We start from the raw sequence: 12651 nt of genomic DNA, 5'->3' as shown, positions 1-12651 counted from the left end.
AGACTGCCAAACTTTCCATACGTCACTGAACAAAAATCTTTTAATGTTGCAGTGTCAAACTCACTTGATGGAGGGGGACCAAATTTAATTTTTTTAGTTATGGTTAGTGGGCTGAAATATAAACTTGAGGCTATATGCTGCTTCAGTTCACAGTGAACTCCCACTAATGTTATCAGTGTGAGGCTTACACAAGGAGTAAGAGTAGAAAATGGTCTTTATGTATGTACTAAACTCTTAGTAAGAAGAAATATGATTAAGAGATACAAAATAATAAATGGTAGAGAAGTTAAATTGGGCATTTCTATCCAGTCACACTTGTAAGACAAAAATAAGGGGAAAAATTTATAATATAGATATATTTACACCAGGCGTTCCCAAACTTGGTTCGCGGCTTGTCTGGGAATGGCGAACCTCAGCCACTGGGAGCTGCGAGTGGCCGTACCTGCGGATGCTCAGGTAAAGAAAGCATCTCACAGCCCACCAGGGGCTTACCCTGAACAAGCCGCAAACCAAGTTTGGGAACCCCTGATTTACACAAAGCACAACTAGTCATTGGAACTCATATTGAAATATGGCATTGAGGCTAAAAGCTTAGTAGGATTCAAAACTGAACTCCGAATTGAGAACATTCACAGTTCTGTTAGCGGCGCTGTCAACTTTTGCTATTTTTATTACAAGTCTCACAGTATCTGGTAGTTTTTCCTAAAGTCCCAGCTCCTGGACTCATGTGATTACATGAGATTCTAAGATTTTATTGAAAAAGAAACACTCCCTCCCAAGCTTTCCAGTCCTAATAGTTATGAAGAAACACTTGAAGACATAATACTTAAAGATTTGAAAATCTGAAAGGAAATAAAAATATCGCAAAATGTATTTTTTAAAAATCTCCTGGTTTTTAAACCAATCTCATGGTTTTGGAAGTCAGATTTATGATGTTTGAAGGATGGGGTTGGCAAACCTGCATTAAGCAAGGATGTGGATGGGTTATCAGCTCATGAGGAGGCACCCATTTCCCCAACCCAGGATCAGGCAGCAAGCAGCATTACCAGCTCTTGCGATTTCACCATAAGTCTCACAATATTTGTTTTCTTTAAATCCCCAGCTCCTGGATCCATGTGATTAGGCAATACTCTCAGCTTCCCTTTAAAACAAGTAAGTTTAAAACAAAGCAGTGCGGGGGGGTGGAGTGGGGGCTTCTCTGGGAAGGCTTTGGTGACAATCACTTTTAAAACAAGTAAGTTTCTAGCCCTCATGGTTGCTCAGATAAGCCTGAAAACGTGACCTGCGTGCAGCTTGAGGGCTCAGAAACCAAAAGGAAAATCAAAAGCGTCCCAAATTTATCATTAAAAAACTCACTAACCATAATCCAGTCTCACTGGTGGGGGGTGGGTGGGGGGAGGGGTGATTGGTGATTTCTGAACTCGTGGCGTTGCCAGTATTACTGAGTGAATGAATGAATGCACTGCACCTGAGTCCCTATGCAGCCCTCTGTCCCTGCACTGAAAACCCAGATCAGGATGAAAGCCTGGGCATAGGTTGTCCCAATTCCCCCGCACATCCTGCACACACACCCAACCCTAAATCCCCCTCACCCCGCTCCTGCTCCCTTGTGGGGTCAGGGGCAGGCACAGCGGCTCCCAGCGGAGCTATCGGGCTGCGGGAGGGTAGACGCTTGAATAGCTTCACTTTCCCCGAATGCGCCTGTGCGGGCGTGCTGCGCATGCTCAGTGGGGCGAGCCGTAGGCGCAAAGCCCGCCCTGCTCTGTGGCCGGGATCTGCATCCGGGTCGCGGCTTGCGGCTGTGCCCATTGTCTGGGTTACCGGCCCGGACTCCGCCAGCGCCGAGGAGCGGGAAGGCGACCGGGGCGCTTGCCGCCGCCGCCTCCCGAGCCCGCCCTTCGCCTCCTGGTCCCGCCGCCGGCTTTAGTAAGTGACTGTCCCCGGAGTCCCCGCACTGCCCGCCCCGGGCTAGCACTGGGCATCCCCCAGGTGCAGGGGCGTCCGTCTCTCGCCCCTTCCCTCCCCACGGTGCGAGGTCTTGCCTGCCCCCCACACCTCCCGCTGGGAGGCAATAGCCACCCCCCTTAGCCCCTCCCTGCCCCCCGCTGCTCTCCGTATCCACTGCTCAGTTAGTACTAACGAGCTATCGTTTCTGAGGGGAGCTGGTCCTGGGGGCCGGGGATGCCCCCACAAAAGAAGTATTAACCCCAAACCTTTTTGCATCATGTTTCCCTTCCCTCCCTGCACTTGTAGGACTATTTCAGATCCTTGGCTGTAGGTGGGTGCTATTGTCTCCGATGTTGTTTGTGTGCTGACTGAGCTTTAAACTGTACAAAATAGGCAGTTCCTGCCACCGGCCCCTGTATAATCTATATGGTTTATGCTTAATATAATGTTGATTTTTCATTATTATTCTCTAATAATGAAATGTTTTCCTTTCTATAGTGGATCGCAGTTCGAAGAGGAGACAAGTGAAGCCTTTGGCAGCTTCACTGCTGGAAGCTTTAGATTATGATAGCTCAGATGACAGTGATTTTAAGGTTGGAGATGCCTCAGGTAAACATTTCCCTTCATCTCCCCAGTTCAAAATGATATTTTGTTCCCATTATTTTTATGAGAGATTATGGCTTTTGGTTTCGCAGCTCATATCTGGAATGGGAGAAGGAGTGGCACTGATCAATCACTAGGCTATACATTGAAATTGTACGTTGTGTTTCTGTAGAGGATATAAACCTGTTGGAATGTTGGGACCTGAAGCCCAGTAATCTTACTGGTTAATTTGTAATCCTTCTCTCTGTGAAATACCTAACCCAGGGTACAACTTTAAAAAGTATTTTTTCCAAAATAAAAATAGATTGCAAACTGATAATTAAGCATTAGTTGCTTTCAGAACATTCCCCTTGTAGATCAAACAAGGACCAGCAGGGACAATAAGTATTTTTTGTGCACAAGTGTTTTAGTTGTCGCTCCTAGTTTCTAGTTAGGCTATGTCTACACTACAGCCTCTGTCAGCAAAACTTATGTTGCTCAGGGGTATGAACAAACCACCCTGCTGGGTGACATGGGTTAGCACTGTGCACATGAACTTGTCAGTGTATGATAGCGGAAGAGCTTCTCCTGATGACATAGTTTCTGCTGTTTGCAGAGGTGGGGTTTTTTTATGCTGATAGGAGAGCTGTCTCCCTTTGGCATAGTGTCTTCACCAGATGCGCTGTAGTGGTGCAACTGCATCAGTACAGCTGTGCCACTGTAGCTCTGTATGTTAGATCTGGCTTTTGTCTAACAAAAAACCATTATGGAATTACCTATTTATAATGTTGGACTAACATATTAATGATAGGCAGTCATTTCCTTCACAGCACCTCTTTGTTCCCAAAAGCAAGAGATTATCTTTTCTGGATGGCCTAGCCCTCCCCCCCCCACCCCCCCCAAGCCTGGTCCCTGCCAAAAAGTAGAAAACTTGGGAGGAGAACAAAAAAACAATTTAGATTTATTTATTTATATTACAGTAGTACCAGAGGACTCAATCAGATCAGTGCTGGGATCTGTATGAACTCAGAATAATATAGTCCCTGCCTCAAAAGATCTACAGTCTAAAGCCCTATTCCTGCCATCTAATCCATATTCAAAGACCCTTGTACCTGCATGAAATCTCTCTTGAAGCCTAAAATAAGCCCCCACACAATAACTGATGTAATAAATAAATGGAGGCTGGAGGTGGGAGGAAGAGGGTAAAAGTGGCAGGACTATGTAGATAAATAGACTAGCTATATACAGATCATAGAATCATATGTAGAAATAAAACGAGGTTTAAGGCCTAAAGGGAGCCCTATGGCCACCTGTCTGACCTCTTGCATAACACAGGCCAAAGAACTTCACCTAGTAATTCAGATGCATTGAGCCTAGTGACTTGTAATTTCTACCACATCTCTTGGTAAACTGTCTCGTATTAATAAATTTAGTAATTCCTAATGGCTCCTTGTCCAACATAGGTGTTTAAACTGATACAGGATTGCAGGTATGCTCTATTTTTCCACTGGCCTCTCTTCCTCAACTTTAGTCCCAATTTTAAAGATTCCCCTGGGGATTGTCTTCTTGTAGGAGAGAATTGCAGCAGCATCAGAATGAAACTGATCTGCATCTTGTTAATTTTCACTTTAAGCTTCTTTGGAATTAAGGGCTTTTCATCTTGCAGATAGAACTCTCTGGAAGGAGTTGAGTGAAACAAATTATATTGTCAATTTCCAGTGGCAGGCTAGTCACTTTTATTGTAGTGGAATAGCATAGGTGGCATTTATAATGGTGTAATAGCAAAAGTGAGGTTCTTGGGAAAGGGAGTATGGGACACACAGGGGTAGTGTGAAGATCAAAATGTTCTTGGAGTTGACCGGGAAAGAGGTGTAGAGAGAGAAAATAAAAAATGGGAGTATGTTGTATAACATTCTCATGTTTAGTGAAAAAATAAATTCAGAAGTAAAACTTCCTACTTAAATTATTATTTTGTATTGGAACCTAAAGACTCCACTTGGATTAAAGGTCCATTAAACCTATGGGTGTTGTACAAACAGGGAGACTCAGTCCGGGCCCTGAATAGTTTACAGATGTTTAAATCTCTACTCCAATTTTAAAGAGCGCAAGTGGGAATTCCCTCAAGATGCAACATAGAAGCCAAAGCAGTTTGTGATCTCTAACAATAAGAGAAGTTTGCTTGTTCTGCTCTTAAAATACTTTGACCTTTTTTTGTGTTCAGATCATTGAAATAGCTTTGCTTTAAAACTTCAGAATTGGTATAACTTCAATTGGGAGTGCTTACTCTGTGAAATTTTGAAAAGAAAAAAAGTATTTGAAATAAAGTTCTGAATGTTTTGAGAGGAAAAGCTTGTCAGTTCTTCAGTGGCTTCTATCCCTTTTGTGTTGATTTTTAGTACAATATAAATGTTTGCTTCCTGTGTTTCATACTAATTAGACAATAATTGCATGCTTGAAAGAGCAGGTCTGTGCCGTTCTGAATGTGGTTGATACATGATTTTATATTTAAGCTATACTTGGCCTGGTTACTTTTTTGATGGAAGAACTGAACGACAAGGGTAAAAGAACTCTGCAACATGTCCAGAGTTTGCCTCACAAATAATACCCTATTATTGATTGAAGAGTAGATTTTCCTTTAGTTTACAACATTGTTGATTCTGCAATACATAAGACATGGGCAGATTCTTGTGTTCATGTGGTACCCTATTGAATTCAGTGTTGCTCCATGTGAATCCAGAGGTCTGTCTATCTACAATATGTTGCAGGATCAGGGCCTATATGTCTTTAAGTCTAAGTACTCTTTGGATTTAGAATTCTGTGGCTGAACTTCTTGTTTGGAATGGATTCCTTACAAATGTAGATGACCAAGTAACTAAAAATAAATGGAGAATAACTTTATTATATTGTGCAATATGATTATGCTTTCAAATAAATGCCAGTATGTGTGGCTACTCAACAAATAGGCAGTAACGCATGTATTTGGTTATATCACTGTTCACTCACTCACACACACACACACACACACACACACAAACACACACACACCCCTATTTCAGATTACTAAAATTTTTAGTAAAAGCCTAAGAAGTTCCACAGAAAAAAAGTTAATCATCAAATATAAGGATTTAAACGCACTGAAGTCAAGAAATTCAAAAGTTGGGTTCCCCTCACTCAGCCACGTTGCATTTGTGTATGTGAAGTTATAGATCTTAACAGCCTGTGTAGTAGTATGAGATGCTAAGATACTGCAAACCCTTAATCGTGCTCATTGTCACACTGAAATCAATGGAACTATGTGCTGTAGCAAGGGTTTGCAAGATTGAACTCAGCTGTTTAAAATAGATATTTTAACTCCCAAATCTTCTGGATTCTATTCCTCTGAAGCCTTGTATGTGATAAGGGAACTTCCAAAATAAAGGAACAAATTACTCACCAGTTCCAGTGGTAACCCTAGTGTGGACAAGGTTTCCATGGGTAGACCCATTTTTATAACAGTGTCAGTTAATCCTGTTTTTAAGCTTTTCATCAAGTGTAGCCGACACAATGGTAAAATGATGGAAGCAACTGATGCCTTATCTGCTTTAAGGATCCCACTGGTTTTGGAATTCATAAACTTCCCCATTGTAGACATGACACTAGTTCTAAACCTTAGTGTTGCATTTGCATGGTTATTTTCAATGAATAAAGTAACTTTCTTACACTTTCTCAGATACTATTTCTAGTAGTGCTCCTTAATATCATTATAGTTAAAGCTGTATTTATTACTCATTTATTACAAATAATTTAAAGACTTATTCCTGGCTGAAGATTGGCATTACATGGTCTCAGTTTTAGAATAATTTTTTAAAAAATAATTAGTTTGGCTCCTTTTTAAAGTTACAAGAGACAAAGAACATTCAAGTTTGTGATTTGGGATGCTTCCTTGTACCCTATGAGGCGGAGTTTCATGTCTTCAACTGAAGTTTTGCAATCCAACAGTGCACAATAAAGATCAGTGCTTTGAGAGTTTGCTTTGAAAAGCAACTGTAGTGTACTCTTCTCTTTAACTTTAAATAGATGCATCCTAAGGATTCTTGATGCTTGGACTAGAGTATCTATTTGTTTCCTGTATAACTTGTGTGTATAGCACCTTTTTAGCCTAGAGCTCTCAAAGCACTTTACAGCCCATGTGGATATGTAGTCACTTTTAAAGGATGAACTCTGCATCTATTTGCATCATCATTGCCGCATAGTAAGTGCGGTGAAGAACATTAATGTTTTCAGTTGAAACGATAAAGAGAATTTTTAAGTAGGCAAGATGGATTTTTGAAAAACATGACAGCAGGGTTAAAGTGCTCAGAACTTTTTACTCTAACTTTTTTTTTGAATTTCCTGTCATGCCACAAGCTGCATGATGCTTTTCTTGCCATTATTATTTATTAATAAACACTTAAAGACCCTAATCAAAATCGGTACCTTATTCTGCTGGGCTCTGAAGAGACATGAATAAAGAGAGAGCCACTGTGCTGGATGCTGTGTCGCTTACTGAGTGCTGGCTCAGAGGTAAGAATGCCCACTTACTACATGGTTAGTAACTGGGTTGTCCTTAGATGCTTTTCATCCTTGTGCTGACTAGACATGACACACTGTAAGTTTGTCAGATGCTGTAAACTGAAATCTCCAGTTGTGTATCTGAAAGCCAATCATTCACAACCCCTTTTTTTGTAACCTTCCCAAATCCACACCTGCATTTGGTAAAGTTGCTTAAATGCCTCACTCATAGGCATAGGATGACAAAGTACTGCCTCTAAACAGTACAATCATATCTTATATGCTTTTGTCTGATCTTTGTCTTTACATACATTACTTGTCTCTTCTGCTAACAGCAGTGTTTTAATTTAAAGATCTGAGCCATATACTTCATATTTTAAAATGCCTAGTCACACTTTCATACAATGCAAATAAGTGCAAAAAATTATGGCTACAAGTAAAATTGACATTAGATTAAGTCTAAAATCAAATGTTTGGAACATTACATAATAGACACCAATTCTGTTCTTTTTTGGTATTTAAGATTGATTCAGCCACTATTCTATCCAATATGCACAATTATGGTGTTTAGCTTTATCTGATAACCAGGAATCTGCTAATAGAACGTAAGTTACAATGATTTTAAAGTGCCTTCTTTTTCATACATTCAAACTGGAGAAGAATTGTCTTATCCTGTATCAAACCACCAAAATGACTGCTTTTGTAGCTGCTTGTTCTTTAAGGTATTTTAAAACTTTCCTTTTAGAAAAAGGAATTTACCTTTTGTAATTAGGTGAAATGATTGGAATGGCATATGGTATACTGTAGTTACTCTGAGATATTTAGTTCACATACTGCTTTTTTCAGGTTTTGTGACTGGACTTGAGACTGAGTATAGTGGTTAGCTGACAGGGAACATGGAAACCAGGAAAAGTTGCAAGAATAAAGGATTGGAAAGAACTAGAAATGTTCCATTAGGCTTTCTGACAAAAAAAAACCTTTTTTTTTTTTTTCCTGATAGTGCTATGTTGACCATTGCTGTATGAAGAACGTATTTTTTCAAATTTAAAGAATATTTGACAAATTGTACAGAGAAGAGTTTAAAAAACGTATCCCATTACTTGTATTTTTTTTTTTTGGCAATCAGATGCGTTGCTATTCAACTATGAGTATCACCATTTCTTTTTTACTCTTAAAGGTCAAAATTAGTTTTGGAGCCATTATTTTAAGTAGTATAACAAGATTAATTAAAAAAAAGCTTTAATCAGAGTATATTTAGAATAAAAAAAAACTACATAAAAGGATAAGACTCTACTTCCTAGTGCAGTTATATCTACATTTATCTAAGATTAACTTTCTGACTGTGACTTTCTTGCAATAATTTTGATAGTGATTTTTCATAATCAAGTGCAGGCACAGTTTAGTACAGCCTTGGTCATGGGACTTTATCAGCTAAAGCATAGTTAACTTAAAAAAATTGCTTTTGTGACACTGGGGCTTTGTGATACTGTATTGGTGGTAACAGTCTCTCTTGTTTGCCCCTAGTCATGGGGTCTGTTGTCTCCCTAAGGGAAGGACTCAGGATATTTGAATTTGTACATGGTGGTCACGTCCCCCACCACATGTTCAATTTGGGACACTTGCTGTGCACTCAGCATGCTTATACTTAGATTCTGGAAAGACTCTTCTCTGAGCTTAACTTTAAGCATATGAATAAGTCTTGGTAGGATCAAGAGCGTGTACAATTAAAGGAATGCTTCAAAATGGTGCCAGGCACTCCTCTCCTGTTATTGTGAGCCTACTTTCACTGGCTTGCCATAAGACATGGCATTTGTTCATAAGCCTTTTACTCTTAAAAGTAAAATTTGTTAATTAATTTAGAAGTTAAAATTTATTGTAAGAAATGGGTCCTTTAAGAAATTTAGTACCTGGTGTCACTCTTTAGCACCACATCCTTGCATTCATAGATGTAACCACATAAGGCTTAAATACGTGCTGTGTGTATGGGGCTCTCTGCATCCTGTCTCCACCGTGCTAGTTCCACTGTCTATTGGGGTGTATATGACTATGAAGGTGTATGCAGGGATTGCTCTTTGGTAACTAATACAATGCATTAGTTGCTATTGCTTGGTAATTAAGATGATTAAGGGCAGAGGCATTTTTTTTAGGTGCCGATAAAGTAGTTCTCTATAATGCGTGGCTTAAAAGATACTTGATATGGTTAGAGATTTATTTATTTATTGGCACTTCTTGGAGATGACCGGCACAATTTGGTGATAGATCTGAACAACCTGGAAAATTTCAATCCTTACTTCATTGAATAATATGCACACCACAGAAGCCCTTGCCTCATTGAGTGCATGTATCATGCAGAACAGAACTTTCTACTGTTTTCTAGTAAATTGCTTCAAATAAGACAATTTTAAGTTAAGGAAAACAAAGAATAAATAAATATTTCAAATGAAAACTAGTAAAATGATGTTAATTACTAAGAGAAACATTCAAGTCAGAAAGTGTCCAGGCATCTATCAACCTTTTTGTGCAAATTCATCATAATAATCTTTAATTACATTTTTACATGTTCTGCCTCATTCTCTATTCAATATACAAATAAGTGAGACTGAAGTTCTGCTAGGAAAAAAGAAGTCCAGAACTTCTGCCTTATCCATTGTGCAAATTGGACTATGTGTAGTGAATGAAACAAGGGACCAGCAACCGAAGAATGATAATGGGGTGACACCCAGTTCAGATTTGCACATTGTCCAAACTGCACTGAATGAGGCAGAGCTCGTGTAAGGTAAAAATAGTAAGTGATGGTGAAATTAAAAATTCTTACTATGCATATATACCAGGTGGCAGAGTTAAGTTTATATGAGCAAACTCAACTTTGGCACTTCTTGACTTTTGAATGCTTCATTTTGTAACCAAGGTCTTTAAATGGAGTGTTTTGTACTGAGTATCTATTTTATCTTGAGCTTTCATTTTCAAGGTTTAGAGGGTAACTACTAAGATTTTAAAACAAGTTCACTTATTCAAATGGCGACTATATCTATCCCATACTGCTGCCTGTTGGTAATATGAGCAGTGATGCAAAGAGGAATTTAACTATGTGTCATTTAATATATTTTAACTTTTTTTTTGTCATTTCAAAATGCACTCATTCAACAGATTCTGAGTAGTACTACTTGCAGTAACGATATTTGGACACCAACTGCAACATAGGTTGGATGCCTAATAAGGGAGGAACATACATCATTCTGTAATTTTAACAACTTGTTACTTCAACAGCTTTTGGGTTTTTTGGGTACATTTGTGTTGGAACACTTTTTTTAAATTTTCATATGCTCAACAGATTCTGAAGGAAGTGGTCGTGGGAGTGAAGATGCATCAAAGGACAGTGGTGAAGGTTCCTGTAGTGAATCAGAAGAGAATGTCTTGGAGGAAGAATTGGCAGAAGAAATGAAAGTAGAGGAAGAACAGCAACCCAAAACTTCTGCTGGAGAAACGATGCTTACAACAGAGAAGGAGGTGATTAAGACTGAAAAAAAAGAACAGGAGGAAGAAGATGAGAAGCCAAAAAAGAAAAAAGAGAAAGAAAAAGCAACTGAAACTGATGCTGCTGCTGATGAGCAAACAAATGAACCGAAAAAGTGGAATTTGCGTAGGAACCGACCTCTGCTGGATTTTGTATCGATGGAAGAGCTAAATGATATGGATGATTATGACAGTGAGGATGACAACGACTGGCGACCTACTGCTGGAAAGAAGAAGGGAAAAACTGCTCTGCGGAAAGAGGGAAGTGATGGAGATAATGAGGAGGATGAAGATGATGGAAGTGGTAGTGATGAGGATGACAATGATGAGGAAGGCAATGAGGATAACAGCAGCACTGCTAGTGATGGTGGATCCAAGAAAAAGAAACATAAAGTTCTTAGCAGGAATAGTGCTGATGATGAGGAGCTGACAAATGATAGCCTGGCTCTATCACAAAGCAAGAGTAATGAGGTAGAGCAACCAACTTTCTATAATATGTCTGTTGAAAAATGGAAAGTACTCTGCAGTGCTATTCTTTTTAAATTACTCGTTGAAGTTAAACTGATTGACTGGAATCCTATTTACATTGGGTTTTTTTGAATAATTAAACCTACAGAACTATGCTGAATGGGTACTGCAAGTGAATTAAATTGGCCTTTATGGCCCAAGCAAATCAGCACCCATTTAAATCAGTGGGGGTCTTTCCATTGGCTTCAATGGCCTTTGGATCAGCTTCATAGCAAGTAGGTCCATAGTGCAAACTAACTTCTGCTAATGAACAGTTTAGTTCTGTTATAGCATGTATCTTATTAAACAGAAACCAACGCTAAAGTCGCGTAATAGCTTTGACACGTCCTAACAAATATATTAAAAAAAAAAAAAGTAAATATTCTTGATCCAGTTCCTCATTGCAGCAAACATAGAAAACAAAAATTAAATTCTCTGTTCAAGAATTCTTAATAGAGGAACATTTACTCTGATGTGGGCTCAGCTGGAATGAATGTTATATTTCTCTAGCAAGCTGTTCATAGTTTTGGTGTTGCTCTAACTTTTTTTTAAAAACCAAACAGTACCATGGGTAAGAATTAATTGTATTGACTACAATGTGATTGCAGAATGCAAATAATGTGTTCCGTTTCTGATATTGCAATCTTTTACCACACAATTCCTGTTCCCTTAAATAGGGGTATTAGTACTGTATTGGGTTGTTAAGATTGCTGACTTAATACATCATAGTTGCAAAATTCAAAAAAATCACTGTAAAGACTATTGTTTTAACTTTTTGCAGGTAATTATAGTGTTGATACAATAGGGTGTAACTTCTGGATAAATTATAGTTGTACAGGATTACTTAGAGGGTTTTTTCATTTAAAGAGTCTTTTCTGATGAGTAATGTGTGCTGATTTTACTTTTAACACTCCAAATTGTGTTGAGCGAGGTTGAGTATTTTGGAATGTTGAAGAAACAAATGTCTTTCTGTGTTGTACTTTAATGAGACTTACTTGTAGATACTTGATGGATTTAGTCACTAACATTGGGTATCAGTTGTGCATTGAATCAACGCTAGTAGTTGTGACTAAAAAGATAACTTGAGAATTATATCCCTTAGGTTTTACTTTTATCAAATGCATGTACTGTTTTTAACATTAAACCAGTACAATTGTTTGGAAATTTGCGACATTGTGTGCATTATATGCTTATTGCTGTGACCCTACAAGGAATGATTAGATTTTATAGTGTTAGGATCCAAAGTACTACTTAGATGAATGTGTCATTTTTGAACCTCATAGCAGGTAACGTTTGCCCTCTTGCCACAGTAGGTACAATACAGGCAGTGATATTGCAGACCTATTTTACCCTGATCTTTAGGGCTCTCTTAGAGTAGCCCACTCTCAGTCCCTTTTCCTTTATATCGTTTTCTAATTTAAAACTACCACTATACACTTATCCATGCTTTCTAGCTGAGACTCTCAAAGCACTTCACGGATATTAATGGACTAAGCTTCACAGAACATCTGAGATAGATTAGTGTTGTTACAGTATAATCCCATATTACAGATGGGGAAAATGAAGGACCGA

General features: G+C 38.7%; 1 protein-coding gene across 2 annotated transcripts in view; it reads left to right on the top strand.

Moving 5' to 3' along the window:
• Positions 1 to 1781: 1781 nt before the first annotated feature.
• The window catches only part of PHF14 (PHD finger protein 14), a 295920-nt gene continuing 285050 nt past the window's right edge, over positions 1782 to 12651 (top strand). For both annotated transcript variants that reach the window (XM_077808040.1, XM_077808041.1), the window contains exons 1-3: positions 1782 to 1926; positions 2446 to 2556; positions 10391 to 11043. In XM_077808040.1, the coding sequence (XP_077664166.1) occupies position 1926; positions 2446 to 2556; positions 10391 to 11043 (765 nt within the window). In that variant the 5' untranslated portion in view covers positions 1782 to 1925. The remainder of the gene's footprint in view (positions 1927 to 2445; positions 2557 to 10390; positions 11044 to 12651) is intronic.

Source organism: Eretmochelys imbricata, chromosome 2, assembly GCF_965152235.1.
Source record: "Eretmochelys imbricata isolate rEreImb1 chromosome 2, rEreImb1.hap1, whole genome shotgun sequence".
Taxonomy (NCBI): Eukaryota; Metazoa; Chordata; order Testudines; family Cheloniidae; genus Eretmochelys; species Eretmochelys imbricata.
Note: the sequence above shows the minus strand (reverse complement) of the source record. Positions and strands in the feature narration are given on the sequence as shown.